At 51.6% G+C, this 16,953-nt stretch overlaps 1 protein-coding gene across 2 annotated transcripts in view; it reads right to left on the bottom strand.

Moving 5' to 3' along the window:
• The window catches only part of SCUBE1 (signal peptide, CUB domain and EGF like domain containing 1), a 129,492-nt gene that overhangs the window by 94,136 nt on the left and 18,403 nt on the right, over window positions 1-16,953 (bottom strand). For both annotated transcript variants that reach the window (XM_065924171.1, XM_065924160.1), the window contains exon 3: window positions 13,818-13,946. In XM_065924171.1, coding sequence (XP_065780243.1) covers window positions 13,818-13,946 — 129 coding nt within the window. The remainder of the gene's footprint in view (window positions 1-13,817; window positions 13,947-16,953) is intronic.

The following is a 16,953-nucleotide window of genomic DNA, read 5'->3' on the forward strand; positions in this document are numbered from 1 at the left end:
TACAAACATCAATGCACGATCCTAGCCATATATGGTCAGTTCTGCACACAGATGACCTCAGACAAGAACATCAGGACATGAAAGCTGCTGACCTGTTGGGGTGGCAAGCTAACGGGGGAATTATCTTCTGTCTTGTCTATTGATTTCTTTGAGTGTTTCTGTATAATAATTACACGTGTGGAAGATGGGTAAGTAAACAGACCTTTCCAACTCTGCTTGAGGAGCGCTGTGCCTCTGGTTGGTCCAAGGGCGGGGTGGGGACCGAGTCACCCTGCCAGGAAGGCCAGGGAAGAGGTGCACAAGGATGAACCGGGGCTCTCAGGACAGCCAAGAGGGGGCGTCCTCCAGGCGGGAGGAAGCACAGAGGGTGGGGACAGGCTTCACATCTGCAAGGCTGGAGTGGCAGGCAGAGCCCAGAGCTTGAGGAGCCAGTGGCCAGGCTGAAGACCCCAGACTCCTCCAATGGGAAGAGGGGCCCCAGGGGGATCCCACTCCACGGGGCCTCTGCCAAGGCCCCTCCCAACGACTCCACTGCAAGTGACCCCTTGGCGGCCAGCATATGAGCCGGGGCGGGGCAAGGGGCCGTGGGATCCTCTCCCACCACTAAGGTATCACTGAGGAGTTGCTAAAGACCCCAGACCAAGCAAGACCTGGGTGGCTGCCAGGGCCACCTGCTTCCCACAGAGGACGACTGCCAGCTGGGCACCAGCCTCTCTGCCGGCTAGTCTATTTCCAGCTGCATGTGGCTGGGGTGAGGTGGGTGCCAGGGAGGGATGCGGGGGCAGGCGAGGCACGCGGCTGGCGGAAGGCCACGGTAAACGGTCTGTTGGTGCTGGGAAAGGATGGCTGTTGCAGCACGTGTCTAGACGCAGCCGGGCCCGGCCCACGTCCAGGGTGGCCCCCATCACCACCCAGGCACGGACTGCTCCAGAGTAAGCAAGGTTACTGGCAGAGGACGCGCTGGGTCGCAGACTTTGGGACTCCCTTACTTGCTGATAACTCCCATTTTTAGGCACACGGTTCAGCTCTGGTCTGGGCTATGTGTCTTGGTGGTAAAGTATTTTTAAAGAGCTTTCACAAGACACTTATTTTCTGTTTACTTCTCTGAATTCTGACCAAGACCTTGGCACATGGACTGCAAACAAGAAAGACGAAGGGACGTGTCTGCTTGCCTGTCCCTTCCTCAGCAACTGGCTGTTTTTCTTTGCTGTTTATGGGCTCGGCCTTCTCCACCCTGGGACAGAGCAGGACTTCTTCCCCGGGTCACCACACTGAGCCCTATTCAAAGCTGGCACGGGGCAACCGACAACTGATTTCAACCACGCCCTGCCAACAGGAATGGCCACCCTGTATTGTGCCGTGGTTTCTGACCTGAAGGTGCCACCCAAGGGAGAGCAGGAAGGAGAGGCCGCGGAGCCTCCTGACGCCACAACGCCCACCTCGCCCCATGCCTACAGCCCCCTCCCAAGAACATCGTCACCCCTCTTTTCGGGATAAGAAGAGTGAGCCTGAAGAGCTGGCTGCAAAGCCCTGCTGGGAAGGAAGCTGGAGGCCAAGGGTGACGCGTCTGCTCCCAGGTCCTTGCTCTCCCCTCCTCTAGAGCAGAGACCAGAAGGAGCTGGGCCTGGAGACAGGACGGGACAGGGGAGCTCCACGCTCAGCCGGCCGCATGGGCCCCACTCATGTGGGCTGCTAGGAGACACCCCCTGCCCTCCCACAGTTCTCAGAAGTTTTGAGAGCCCCGAGCCCAGCCCCAGAGCCAGGCTTGTGTATGCACCACTGTCAGACCATGCTCTCCTGGGCAGTCAGCATCAAACTTTCCGCCTCCTTCCCCGGCCACCGACCCATTCCTCCATCACACAGATGAGTCTGTGCCTGGGAACACAGAGCTAAGGCACTTTGGAGCCTGGCCCTCCAGGACCTCCCGAGGCAGGAGAGACCTGACCCTGGGGTCCAGGGACAAGCCTAGGAGCTCAGCACTGAGGCAGAGGGCAGCCTGGGAGGCTACAGGCACCCAGGGGAATGGTGTGCAACTCAGGGGAAGCTTTCCAGAGGGGCTGATGCCCGAGCTGACGTGTGACAAGGAGGGGTCACGACGAATTAATGAAGAGCACGGGAAAGGGTGATCTGGGCAGAAGGAACAGTAGCTGTAGTGTACTCCAGAGCAGGAAAGGTGGGATGCGTTTAGGAAAACAGAAGTTATTCGACATGCTGGAGATCACAGCTCTGAAAAACAAGGAGAGAGAGGCAGATAGGGACTGCATCTGGCAGGGATGAGGAGCTTGGCCACCGTCTCTGGGGACACTCCATGCCACCAAGACACCCAATCACGAGCTGTCAGAGGTAGAAGAACTCTGACACAAGAGCCAGGCCGAGGGGTTCCAAACAGGGCCCTGTGGGGGACGGGCTCCCTGGAGAGCAGGGTCTCATCCCTGCCAGTCTTGCCTCCCATTTCAGCCACAGCTGTGTGACCACAGTGGGATTCTGCTGGAAATAAAGGGTTCTACTGCTGGACACAAGACCCCATGGAATCTGAAAACCATTGGTTGAATCCCACCCCTTACCTCACATGTGATGGGGAAACTGAGGCACAGAGATGGAGGGAGTTTCCCGAGGTCCCCCTGCAAGTCCATGGCCCAAAGAGCCTGATTCCTGGCCCACTGCCATGCCCCGAAGCACTCACCTGGCCTCCTTCTGAAAGAAGCGCCCGTGGCTCTGCCCCGCCCTCCCCGCAACCCCCAGTCCTGAGCTGGCTTCAGGCTTGAGGCCAGAGGAGGCCACTCCACCCCCAAAACACACCTGGGTCTCCATCACTCCACCTCCCTGCCCGCTGCAGGAGCTCCCTGGTTCTGTAATGATTTGGGGAAAGAAGGAAGCCCATTTATAAAGATGTACCCTGAGTCCAGTGTGTTTCTTTTTCTCAGGGCAAAGAATTTCCATCAGATTAACAGTTGTAAAAAGCTGGGAAGAGAAGTGAGTCTGAATCCAGTTTATCCTCTGACAGTGAATCCTTCCAACCAAGTGTGTTCAGACCACGTGAATGTGGGCCAGGAACAGGGACCAGCGGCAAGGGAGGGCAGAAATAGAGAGGACAGGAAGAAACCTCCACAGTTTACCTTGAAAAATATTGGTGTTTATGGAATAAGTATTTGTCTGAAACTGTTTAGTTTCATGTTAAAATGGTCAGCATTTTTTTTTCCCAGCAAGAAATGCATTTGTGCTGTTGAAGTATAAAGACAAATAAACAGAGGCGAGTCGAGCCTTCGTTAGGGGTTCAGGGAGCAACACATTGTCTCCAGCTGTCCTCCAGGATGAGAGGGGGCGCCTTCAAAAGGGCCGAGGCGCGGCCCTTTCATCCTGCCGGGGACCAGCCCGGCGCAGGGAAGAGCCGTGACCGCCGCACTGCCGCGGAGCATCTGGGCGCCCACGGTGCGTTCCTCCCACACGTGCACCTGGGCTCCTGGGCCCCAGCGGGCTCTGCAGAGCTCCTCTCCTCCTCTGTTCACTCTGCCTGGTGGCCTCTGGGGTAACCCGGCGCACATTTGATCCTGCCAGACAGGCATCATGTTCATCGTGGAGACAACAAAACCGAGACTGAGAAAGAGGCGACACGCGCCCAAGGTCACAAGGTGAGTGTTGTGGTAGAGCTGGGATGGACAGCCCTGACGCCACGTGGCCCATGTCAAGGGATGAGCCCAAGGACCGGTGCAGAGGCAGGGGCGGATTCGGACCGGGGAGGGTGGTGGGCCGTGGCTCGCTGGGCGGGGGCACCGTGTGGAACACGCGGGCCAGTCCCCACCGAAGGGCCTCACACCCGGCTCAGGGGTGAGGCTTGTCCCCGCATCTCCACCAGCTCAGAAAAGACATCCACTCTCTTTAAAAAGTACCCTGACCGCACACTAGGAGTAAGTGCTAATTAGGTAATTCCCATATGTCGAGCCCTTGTTGAGTGCCAGGCGTGTGCTCTGCATCTCATTTGGGCTCTGCATTATCGCTGTCAAACAAGCACTGCTAATAGCCCCACCAAACAGATGAGGACACAAGGCCCAGAGAAGTGAAGTTACCTGCTCAGGGTCGCAAAGTTGAGTGATGGATCCAGCATTCAAAGCTATGCAGGCTGATTCCCAGGGCTCCTCCAGGACTGGGAATATGCCATTCATCTCCAAACTGCAAGCTCCCAGCCCAGGACACAGCACAGGGCAGGCACTCAGGAGATCTTCTGAGATGAATGGCTGTCAAGAGCTCTCAATTTTGATGCCATCTAGAAGCTCTCAGTTCAGTTCAGTCACTCAGTCGTGTCTGACTCTTTGCGACCCTACGGACTGCAGCATGCCAGGCCTCCCTGTCCATCACCAACTCCCAGAGCTTGCTCAAACTCATATCCATTGAGTTGGTGATGCCATCCAATCATCTCATCCTCTGTGGTCCCCTTCTCCTTCTGCCTTCAGTCTTTCCCAGCATCAGGGTCTTTTCCAATGAGTCAGCTCTTTGCATCAAGTGGCCAAAGCACTGGAGCTTCAGCTTCAGCATCAGTCCTTTCAAAGAATATTCAGGACTGATTTCCTTTAGGACTGACTGGTTTGATCTTACAGTCCAAAGGACTCTCAAAAGTCTTCTCCAATACCACACTTCAAAAGCATCAATTCTTTGGTGTTCAGCTTTCTTTACAGTCCAACTATTTTTGCCTGGAGAGAAGATCTCCCCTTTACAGTCCAACTAGAAGCTCTAGGCTGACACATTCCCCTGAACCCCAGACCTGACTACCTCACAGACTTTGAACTTGTATACCATATCCACTCAGATGGCTACTGATGATGTCACACTGAACTCGGCCCAACAGACTCTCGGTCCACGCTGTCCCCACTGCACAATCTGTCCTCCCTCAATCTTCCCCACCTCAGTCCCAGAAGCTACAGAGTAACTCCAAGCAAAAAACCAGCAGTCACTCTTGATTCCTCTTTACCCCTCACTTCTTATATCTAATCCATCATCAGTTCATTCTGGCTCCATTTTCAAAACATACATGAATCCAACCACATTTCATCACCTCCACGATCATCACCCTGGATGGGGCCACCAACATCTCTGCTCTAATGGTCTCCATTAGATCTAAACATCTCCATCATAATGGTCACTGCCTCTTATTTCCCATTAACACATTCTCTATGTAGCAGCCAGAAGGCAAATCTATTAAGACGTCAATCCCTGGTTAAGATGTCCCATGGTTTCCCAGCTAATTTTTTTTCCCCTAGCTAATTTAGAATAAGATCCTAACTCCCAGGGCCTGTAAGACCCGATGTGACCTGGCCCGGCTCCCTTCTGACCTTATCTCCAGGCCTTCTCCCTCCCTCCAGGTCCTCCAGGTACAATGACCTGCTCCCAAACTCACCCAACTTGTCCCTGGCCCTGGGCACCGCCTTTGTCCTCCCCTTTTTGCCTGGAGGGAAAATCTCCCCTAGATCTTCAATGGGCAGCTTCCCGTTCCTCCCTGAGACCCTTCACCAGTTCCCCTCCCCGTGAACACTGGTGGACCTCTGTAACCGCCTTGATAGGCAGAGCTGGGAGGAAGTGCCTTCTGAGAACAGACTGTAAAACTGCATCTTGTTCTCTGGGACCCAGACGTTATGCTGTGAGGAAGCCCACACCACCCTGTGTGGAGAGACCACACCGAGAGGCTGCCCAGAAGTGTTCTGGCTGACAACCAACTTCAACCATGAGACATCAGCAGAGAATTCTCCAGATGATTGCAGCCCCCATCAAGGCATCTCCAACCTCATGTCTTCCCAGCTGAGGCCCAAACACCGAGCAGCTGAGACAGCCATCCCCACTGCGTCCTCTCTGAATTCCTGACCCACAGAATCTGCAGGCAGAGTAAACTGGTGTTTCATGCCACGAAATGTGGGGAGGTTTTTAATGCAGCAATGGTCACAGGAATACCACGCTCTCCAACACTGCTGCCCTGCCCCCATCACTTCCTATCACATAGTCGTTGTTCAGTCACTCAGTTGTGTCCAACTCTTTGCGACCCCATGGACTGCAGCACACCAGGCTTCCCTGTCCTTCACTATCTCCCTGAGTTTGCTCAAACTCAGGTCCATGGAGTCAGTGGTGTCATCCAACCGTCTCATCCTCGGTCATGCCCTTCTCCTCCTACTCTCATTCTTTCTCAGCATCCGGGTCTTTTCCAATGAGTTCACTCTGCATCAGGTGGCCAAAGTATTGGAGCTTCAGCTTCAGCATCAGTCCTTCCAGTGAATATTTAAGGGTTGATTTCCTTTAGGATTTACTGGTTTGATATCCTTGCAGTCCAAGGGACTCTCAAGAGTCTCCTCCAACACCACACCTCAAAAGCATCAATTCTCTGGTGTTCAGCCTTCTTTATGGTCCAACTCTCACATTGGTACATGACTACTAGAAAAACCATAGCTTTGACTATAGGGACCTTTGCAGGCAAAATAATGTTTTTGGTTTTTAATACACAGCTTTTCTTCCAAGGAGCACGCGTCTTTTAACTTTGTGGCTGCAGTCCTGTCACATTAGTTTTATTATTTTTCACTGCAGGTGACTGGACTGAACTTACTTCACTGAGTTATGTGCTTCCTTGCGCACTGTCTCCTCCTTGCGCTGCTGCGGGCGCTTTATGGCTTCGTTCACCACTCACTGTTCCTTCAGCATTTAAAGCCGGCTCTGGCACACAGCCGGGGTTCTGAACATTTTTTGAATTAATGAATGGATGAATATTGGATGGAGCCTTGTGTCACCTGTGGTTTGAGCTGTGAACATTTCTGGGTTTCTCATGAATCTGGGGGTCCCATGACACGTGCTCCATCTAATTCCCCTGGATCTCCGCCACGTGCCCAGCACGGACGTTTGCTGAGTCTGAGGACCTAGGATACAAGGCACTTCTTTAAACTCATTTATTTGTTCATTCTACAAATATTTATTATATGCCTATGATTTGGCAGACACAGCACTCGATTCTGCGGAGGAAAAAGGAGAGATAAACAAGAGAGCTTCTGCCTGCAGGGGAAGAAGACAGAACTCTAGAACAGAGCCAAGTGGAGGTGTATACAACGTGGTCACAGAAGGCTTTGGAGAGAAAGGAGACTCAGGCTAGGTCTCGAATGACAAGCCAGACCTCACCTGGTCGTGCTGGGACAGGGGTCACAGGGAGCAGCACTGAACAGGAGGGATAGAAGGACGGCGGGTGTAAGGCCGGTGGGGCCAGAGGGCACAGGTGGGTAAGGAGGAGAGGTGAGGAGACGAGGCTGGCAGTGCCCTGGCCCAAGGTGCATCGTAAGCAGATAAACCAGGAGCTGCTGTGAAAGCGACGGGAGCCCCGTGAAAGAGTTCAGTGATCACAGGGCTCTGTGAGGTCACACAGGGAACACAATGTCCCAAAGCAGCTCAAGGGTGACAGAGCTCCTGCAGAGGCAGCAAGGACCTGCCTGGGAGGCAGTACGGATTTTGGGGAACTCTCCAGAGCAAGGGCTGCCCTCATCCCCTTTAGCAGGCCACCCAACAGCCTGGGTTGGCAGACGCTAGGATTTCACTGTGAGTCCCAAACTCATGGGGGCAGAGGGGTGGGCTATCAAACCCCCAACGGTCTGGACCAGCCTCCCAGAGCAGGGTCTGTTTCGGGTGCCATGGGGCAAGGGATGGGCAGTAGCTTATGGGCTTGAACCGGCAAATGAATAGATCTGGGCTCTGGTCACAGCTCAACCACTTACTGGCTGTATGACCTTACATGGGCCACTTCCTCTTTCTGAGCCTCAGTCCCTCATTTGTAAAGAGGGGATACTGGTGGCTTCTGCTCAGGGGTGAGTGAGGACTAAGGAAGAGAACGTCAGCACAACATCCCGGGTGACTTCGGGCACACAGCAGAGACGCGGCCAACGTCCCCTCACCTCACCCAAGAGGAGCCGACTACCTAGCACCAGGACGGGCATACAGTAGGTGCTCATGAAGTGTTAATGGGAACGTCGCGATCTGCTTAACAAAACAACTTTTCTGCTGAATCTGACTGCAGACGACTCCTCTTCATCAGGGGAAAATGTGCTGAGAAGTAAGTCCGAAATTCAAACTGTGAGCAACTTGAGAACCGTATTTTTCAGTAAGTCAAGATAAAGACTGGGGTCGCAGAGAACATCTGGCTAAGTGAACTAATGGCTTTAGGGGAAAAGGAGCCTTCCTTTGTGGAGTCGGGAAAAAATTATCCACCGCTGGTTTTAATTTAGGATGAAAAAAAAACCTTATTCTATTAGCCTAAATATTGCTCTTATGTCCAATTGCATGGAGTTTGGAATAATATTTTTCAAACAGAACTACTGCTATTTCAAGTAATTACAATGCTAAAAGCAGTCATTTGGGGTTGAGCAAGGATCTCATCATGGTTTCAAATCCCTCTGGTGTCATTTTCTGTTATATTTGAGAAATTCCTCAATAAAGATGTCAAATAGAAAGAGGGTTTTACTCCCCAGAGAACAGATTTGGCCACCCTCCAGGACACGGTCCCAGGCAAGCCATCTCTAAGAAAATAACCTCATTTGCTCAAAAGAAAAGAAAAGGTTCAACTGTGAAAACCCAGGCAAGAAAATAACCCTTCAGCCATCAGCCTCATTTCTCCTACGAGCTCAGAACGCTTTTCAAACTGTGCTGACCAGGCTCGGTTCCAGCCATCATCACGAAGGAATTCAGTGGTGGTTGAGAGAGGGATGTTCCAAGCGGACGAGACTTCTGACCCAGGCTTTTGGAGACAAAACAGGAGATATAAACAGGCCTGACTGTCCCGACGGGTGATGGCTGTGGGGTGGGCTCAGAGTGACTGACCAGAGATGGTCAGGGCTGCACAAAGCAGAGAGAACGCAGAACAGAGAACCCTCCCCAGACTCAGTCAGCTTCTCACAGCAGCCAACAGCCGCTGAGGGCAGGCCTTGTGCTGGAGGCTCTATCAGGCAGCGTGAACACAGCTCCTACTGAGACGGAGCGGAGAGTTAAATGACCAACAGGTTGTGAGCAATAGAGAACGGTGGGCAGTGTGGCGATCAGGAACGTCCACACACTCTCCCAAGGGGGTGGGGCATGATGCAGAGCCTCCCCGTTGCTGCTGTTCCCACAGAGAGGTGCCCCTGCTCTCAGCCTCATCCCTGTAGGGTTCCTGCTCTGCCGCTCCTGTGGCTACAGCCCTCCCCATGGAGTAAGCAGTCCACAGGCGGTCACGGCACCTGGAACACACTCGATGATGTTCTGGGTGTTTGAGGCCCCTCAAATTCCCTGTCCAATCACCTCTCCCCCCAAGCCTATCTTTTCTCAGAAGGACGAATAACAGGACCAAGAAAAAGGGAAGATGGCTTCAAGGCAAATGTCCAGGGTTTACACACTCAGGTTAGGGGGCCCTCAGGCGCCCTGTGGTATAGGACAGGGCCAGGGGTGAGAAGAAGGGGCGGGGAGCAGGCATTGCCCAGGCTTTTACTTTCTGGCACGAAACTCCAAGAAGCCCTAGAATTCTAAATTCCACTCCAGCCTTCCAAGTCACGAGGAAGGACTGCTTGTCAAGGCAGAAGAGATTGAACATATTTTAGTTCGAAGCTTCCTAACAATCTTTACTATCTGGCCATGTGGGATATGCATTCCTGCCCCAGACCCACAAAGTCAGGGAGGGGAGGATTAGGGCCAAGTAGGAACAGAGCTGGAGATACTGAGTATTATGTGATATCCCTTGATTTATAAATGTGGACAAATAATTCAATCTCCACCGCCATCATCATCACATCAGCAATACGGGGTTAGCGGGAGGGAAAGCAAGCACGTTCACAGGCTGGACTGCGGGCAGGGAGCCTGAAACTTCTGCGGCAATGCGACAACACCCCCGACCTGCGCAGAACTGCCCAGCAGTACGCGCAGCTCTCCAGGTCTCCTTTCTTATTTAACTGGCACGGTGACCCTGAGACAGGTATTCCTGACCCATTCTGCAGTTAGGGGAACTGAGACTTGGAGAGTCTGAGTAACTGCTCTCAAACCATAAAACTCATGAGCGATGGTGACAGAATTTGGACCACATCTTCCAACTCCATTAAGTCGAGCTTCCTCTTACAGCGTGACGGTTTCAGCCAGTGTTTACAAGCCTTTGAGATCCCGACACTGCGCTGGGCACGTTTTCAGCGCTTTGTGGGTGAGGAGGTTGTGGCTTTGTGTTGTCAGGCAGGGCTGGAGCTGGTTGGAACCGAGGTCTGACTTCTCCAGAGCCGGAGTTTTGTCGTGAGAAGGAAAAAGCCCAAACATCAAGACGTCTGTTGCGAAGCGTCTGCCCTCAGCTAAAAGCAGAGGAGCAACAGAGAGAGCCTTTTCTTGGCTGCCATATGCGTGCGTTAGAGTCGTATGAAGTTGCAATCTGTGCTCAGAGGTGGGGGTGGGGTAGTCTTACCCAGTTCCTTAAATTAATCAGTATAAAAAGAAACCACTGTGGAAATCACGTTGTTGAAACCAAAACCTGCACAGACTCCATTAGTCTGGAGGCGTTGGGTATACCTGCCCGCCGTAGCCAGGGATAAGGGTGGTTACAAACAGGTGATTCTATCCAGGTAAGAGGGGTGTGAGGGGAAGGGGAGCCGGTATGTGTGACACAGCCCGGGGGCTGCAGCCAGCAGGCCCGGCCCCCACGAGGTCTCAGAGGCGTCAGACTAGCCCACCGCGATACGTCTGGTCTGAAAGTCGACCAGGCTAAGCAAGGCCCGCTACATTTGCCTGATCTGTGCCAGCCACTCTCCAGATGCTCAGCACCCACAACCCCATTCAGTCCTCATGACAGCCCGACAGGACAGTGACGGTGAATGCTGTTTCTGGTGAGGAAACAGGCCTCGTGGTGAAGTGGTCAAAGGTCACACAGCGGATAACTGGCAGAACCAGGGGTGGAGCCCAGAGCCTGCAGGTCCCAGGGTCTGGCCTCTTGACCACTGGGGATATGTCTGCTCCTGTCAGGATATGCCCGACAGGCAGACTGTCAGGTCTGTCTTCATGGACTAATCCGTTCCTGAAATGGACTCTATCATCTGAAAAAAGGGGCCAACAGCCCGGAAGGTTAAATGTTTACGCTTCTTGGGAGGATTATATAAGATAAAACATGAACAATACTGAACGTGGTGTCTGGTACAAGAAACGCAGTCCAGCCTCGGTTCTCTCCAATCTTATCAAAGGCTCTGCCTTCCTCTCCAGCTCCACCTCCCAGCATTCCTCCCACTCCCCCCGAGCCCAGCCTCAAGGAGCCACCCACGGCTCTTCACACAGGCTCTGCCCTCACTGCTACCTCTGGAGATTCTGTTCAAGGCAACTTCCTCTTTGAGGTCCCCCAGAGGAGTTAGGCACACTTCCCACCACCGCCCCTACTACTCCCACAGCCCATGAAGGGTAACTCTTCATAGACCCCTCTGGGCTTCCATAGTTTGCTGTCCAGACCTCCGTTTCGGCACTTTCTTTGGGTGTAATTACATGTTTACAGATCTGTTTCCCGTAACAGCTCATCTGAGATCCAATATGCATTAAACAAAAACAGGCAGAGGACCTGGAGATACACTGCTAATTCTGGAGGAGTTTCAGAGCACTGGGGATCTCAAGCTTCCTAGCACGCATGGCCAGTCACTCAGCTGTTTCTAACTATTTGTGACCCCTTACACTGTAGCCCGCCAGGCTCCTGTGTCCACGGGATTCTCCCGGCAAGAATACTGGAGTGGGTTGCCATTTCCTCCTTCACAAGCTTTCTGTGCATACCCCAAAAGCCCAGTTGGCGCGATAGAAGGTTTATCCAGCCCTTCCAGGAGACACTGCATCAAGTGCCACCAAAAAATCCAAATAATCCTTTTGACCCAGAAGTTCCAGGAAGACTTGCTAAGGAAGAAGCTGGGAAAGCAAGAAAAAATGTTCTATGCCAAGAATCACCTCTGGGTTCTGATGGCAAAATCAAACAAACAAAAGCAAATAAGCAAACAATGGAAATGTCCAACCACAGAAGGGTGGCCGAGTCACCTACAGTAATACTGATGCCTATATACTCACCAAGCACCAGCCACGTCACCGTGCTATTTCATTCTCAGACACAACCTGGTGAGGCTGACAGCATGTTACTCCCGTGGCTGTCAGGGTGATGGGAACACCTCCCAGGACTGAGCGCCCTGGGACTCAGCACACTTCTCAGCCGGCTGGACACGATCGCAGTTACCGCTCACAGCAGCGTGTGAGACAGCTGCTCTGCACAACCTCCCTTTACCAACAAGACGCCGAGGCTCGGTGACCTTAAGAAGGTGTTCACGGCCACGCCACGCCCCTGCTAAGTCCACAGCCTCACCCCTGAGGCTCCAGTTGTTGTTCCCCAGGTCACTCAGCAGTGGGCAGCAGAAGACGGCTGGGGGGACAGGAGCACCTGCTTGGAGACTATGGGCTTTCTACCAGGAGCTGTTCCTCCTGCTGTGGACCGCAAACCACCTCTGTTATGGGTTGAATTACATCCCTCCCAAGATGCTGAAGTCCTGACCCCCAGTGCTGGTGCGGGTAACCTTTTTTGGAGATAGGTTACCGGCAGATGATCAAGTTAAGATGTTTCGGCAGGGTGCCCCCTAATCCAACAGGACTGTGTCCTTAGGAAGAGAGGACATTTGGACACAGAGAACAAAAACAATGTGAAAACAGAGAGGGAAAGTGATCTACGCTCAAAGCAAGCCCGAGGCTACCAGAAGCTGGGAGAGACGGTGAAACGGGTCCTCCCCCTAAGCCTCATAGGGACCAACCCCGCTGACACCACAGCTTCAGACTTTGAGCCTCTAGGACTATGACAGAATAAAGTTCTATCGCTCAGGTCATCCAGTGTGTTACTCTGTTACAGCAGCCCCAGGTTGTTAGTCACTGATCAAATGATGAGGCAACTAGGAAAATGGTGATGACAAGGGCCAGGTACCTGATTGCAACTACAGGTAACCACACCCGGGTGCAGAAAGATGCCTGAAAGCAAACACTCCCGAGAAACTAAGATGCTTTCCAGTTTTTCTTTGTTCTACATTTTCCCAATTGTATCCAGAAAGTTTGCATTACTTATAAATTTATACAACTGGCTTAAAAATATATGTATTTGAACTAGGAGAATCTGGAAGTATATAAGAATCCTTGTTATGGGCTGAATTATGTTTCTCCCAAATTTATATGTTGAAGGTCTAACCCTTACCCTCAGAACATGACCGTATTTACGATAGGACCTTTATAAAGGTAATTATGTTGAAAATGAATTGTTAGGATGGCTTCTACTGCAATATGACTGGTGTCCTTGTAGAAAGAGGAGATTAGGGCAAAGAGAGAGAGAGACAGAGAAACACCAGATACGTGCATGCAGAGAGATGACGGTGTGAACACACAGCAAGAAGGTGGCCATTGGCAAGTCAAGGAGAGACCCTCAGATTAAAAACAAACCACCAGCACCTTGTCCTCGGACTTCCAGACTCCAGGACTGTGAGAAAATAAATTTTTTCAGTTTAAGCCCCTCAAGCTCTGCTATCTTGTTACAGCAGTCCTAGCAAACTAATCACTGTTGTTATTTAGACACTAAGTCACGTCAGACTCTTTTGCCACCCCAGGGACTGCAGCCCTCCCGCCTCCTCTATCCATGGGATTTCCCAGGCAAGAATACTGGAATGGGTTGCCATTCCCTTCTCCAGGGGGTCTTCTTGACCCAAGGAGCCGAAAAAGGACAAGCCTTCCCACTGCCCCCAACGTTACCAGCTGGAGTTGAGAGAGAGGCAGGGAGTGCCCAGTGGGCAGGGCACAGCGGCATCACTCACCCAGGCAGTTGTGTCCGTCGTGTGCCAGCATGAAGCCGTCAAAGCAGGTGCACCTGTAGTTCCCCGGGATATTGATGCACTCGTGGACGCAGCCCCCGTTGTAGAAGTCATTCTCACACTCGTCGATGTCTGCAAAGTGAGGCGCATGAGAAGTGTCAGAGGAAGCCCCGGGGGTCCTCTGCCCCCCCACTACTGAAGACATGGGGACATGAGTGGTTAGGGGATGACTCAACAGGCATTCACTGACTCAAGTCCTTGCTGGGGCAGGGGAGCCGATCCAAAGGTTACAAAGATGAAGATCTTGGCTTTGGAACGCAGTCAGCCACCAACCTGGGGAGCAAGGTCATGTGGCAGGCATGATTGGAGTGACTTTCAGATCCTCCGGATGGTGAAGCAGGCAAGACTCACACTCAGCTCTGGCCCCCATGAAGCCCTTTCAACACTAACAGCATGCAGGGGCCCTATCTAAAATCCCCCCAAACTGACTCTTTTCAGGCTATTTGAAAGGTGCCCAGTGTGGAGAGCTCATTACTTGTGGGAGAGGGGCTAAGAAATAAATGAACTTCTCATACCACCAAAAAACATAACTTCTGGAATGAGACAAAAGGCCATATACGGCCCCCAGGGTTTCCTTCCAGATCTGAATTTCTACTGCTTCAGTTTCCTTGTTACAACAAAGACGTCTGTCTCATGAACAATGGCTAATAGCCTTCCTAAAGGTCACCCTTTTTGCCGTTCTAAGTGTTTCTCAACATTTCCCATCAGGGGTCAAACAGCTATCAGTTCTGGAGTTCCAGAGCTTAGAGAGGGCCGGAGAGCTATAGCAGCGAGTCCAGTTAACATTCAATGAGCTACCCAAGTCCCAGGGGTGACACCATGTGTCATTAAGGCCCCAATCTCCGCATTAACTACGAGGCATAGATCCCGGTCATCTGTATTCCAATTTTACAAGGGAATCGAAGAAGCTGAGGCACAGCAAGGCCAAAGCCTTGCCAAGGGTCACACCTCGACGTGTTATATAAGTGGGATTCGAACCTGTGCCATCCCCCATTAGAACGAGGGGAACTGGTGGCGTTGAACCTACACACCTCGACCTCTACAGGCTCACGAAAACATGGCAACCGGAAGCCTCTCACAGCAGAACCGGAAGTGTTTCCACATCCTAACCGGAAGCAGGAAGGGGCCACCCTTAAGAAGAGAGGGAACTGAAGGCAAACCTGGCCGCTTCCACAAATGCCTGAAGGGCTGGCAAGGGGAGACACCCAGCTTTGTGCTCTCTCCACATGGTCCAGAGGACAGAGCTACACCGAGTAGAGACAAGCCAGAAGGACCAATTAATTAATGTTCAGGGGTAGGTATGTCCCACCTGGAAGACAGAGCCTGTCTCATGAGGTAGTGAGCCCTCTGGCTCTGGAGATGACCAAGCACTGTCTGGACACCTGTCTGCCAGGAATGCTGCCAGCAGAGGAAATACCACAGCCCTGAAAGTGCTAGAATACAGGGTCTGCGCAGCCTCCTCCTGGTACCCATCCACCCAGCCATGATGAGGGAAGAACAAGCAGCCTGAATCTGCAGAAGTGCAAGAGTCAGCAGGCTTCCCGCCTGCAGAGGCCATCAGTGACTGCTGGGAAGCAGGCTCAGTGCTGTAAGTCATTTGAATTGCTCGATCAGTATACTTAATGTACTTAGAAGTTTTAAATAACATTAAAAGCAGAGTATAACATTTTGTGTTTGAAAGGGCACATGGATTTATAAAGACTGGGGTATCGATTACCTCTCAATCTCTGTGGCTCTGACCTTTTGACAGAGCCCCAGATATACCAATCTAACTACCTCCTCTCCCCCTAGATCGTCCACATTCACTCCAGAGGCAATATGGACCAACTTTAACTCATCAACCTGCACTTCCCTGGGGTTCTCCATCCCAGTAAATATTGTTATCCTTCCATTTCTCCACTGACATCTAATCAGCTACCAACATGTGAATCTTCTACACTCTTAACATGGGTGTGGTCTGCAAACTGGTCTCCCATTTCTACTACCTATAAACATGGCACCATCTCTCAGCAGATCCAAACCAGCAGCTCCCAGACTATTGCCTCCCTCCTTTCTTTCATTCATGTAGATGACTCAGGAGAAGGTAGCCTGGTCCCAACTCTGGGGGTGGAGCCTGGTCAGTCTCATCAAATAGTACATAGAATTAACGGCTGCTGTTGTTCCCAGGGTGGGCATGTGACTTAGGCTGGATCAGTCAGACTGAGGGGAAGGAGTTTTATTTCATGTTGGGTAGAAGTCTCTCCCTCTCATGTTGTACCTCAGTATGTAGGTATCTACTCCTGAAACATACACCAACCCTCTGGAGTAGGTGTTTTAACTCCATTTCATGGCTGAGCAAACTAAAGTGCAGAGAGGTAATTGCTCAAGGTCACATAATAACTGGCAGGGCAAGGATCAAAACAAAGCCTTTCTGTTTACAAAGCCCATGTCTTTCTAGTGGAGGTGATGGAATTCCAGTTGAGCTATTTCCAATCCTAAAAAATGATGCTGTTAAAGTGTTGCACTCAATATGCCAGCAAATTTGGAAAACTCAGCAGTGGCCACAGGACTGGAAAAGTCAGTTTTCATTCCAATTCCAAAGAAAGGCAATACCGAAGAATGTTCAAACTACCGCACAATTGCACTCATCTCACACTCTAGCAAAGTAATGCTCAAAATTCTCCAAGCCAGGCTTCAACAGTATGTGAACCATGAACTTCCAGATATTCATGCTGGATTTAGAAAAGGCAGAGGAACCAGAGATCAAATTGCCAACATCTGTTGGATCATCAAAAAAGAGAGAGTTGCAGAAAAACATCTATTTCTGCTTTATTGACTATGCCAAAGCCTTTGACTGTGTGGATCACAACAAACTGTGGAAAATTCTGAAAGAGATGGGCATACCAGATCACCTTACCTGCTTCCTGAGAAATCTGTATGCAGATCAAGAAGCAACAGTTAGAACTGGATATGGAACAACAGACTGGTTCCAAATCAGGAAAGGAGTACGTCAAGGCTGTATATTGTCACCCTGCTTATTTAACTTATATGCAGAGTATATCATGAGAAATGCCAGGCTGGATGAAGCACAAGCTGGAAT

This window comes from Muntiacus reevesi, chromosome 1, assembly GCF_963930625.1.
Source record: "Muntiacus reevesi chromosome 1, mMunRee1.1, whole genome shotgun sequence".
NCBI lineage: Eukaryota > Metazoa > Chordata > Mammalia > Artiodactyla > Cervidae > Muntiacus > Muntiacus reevesi.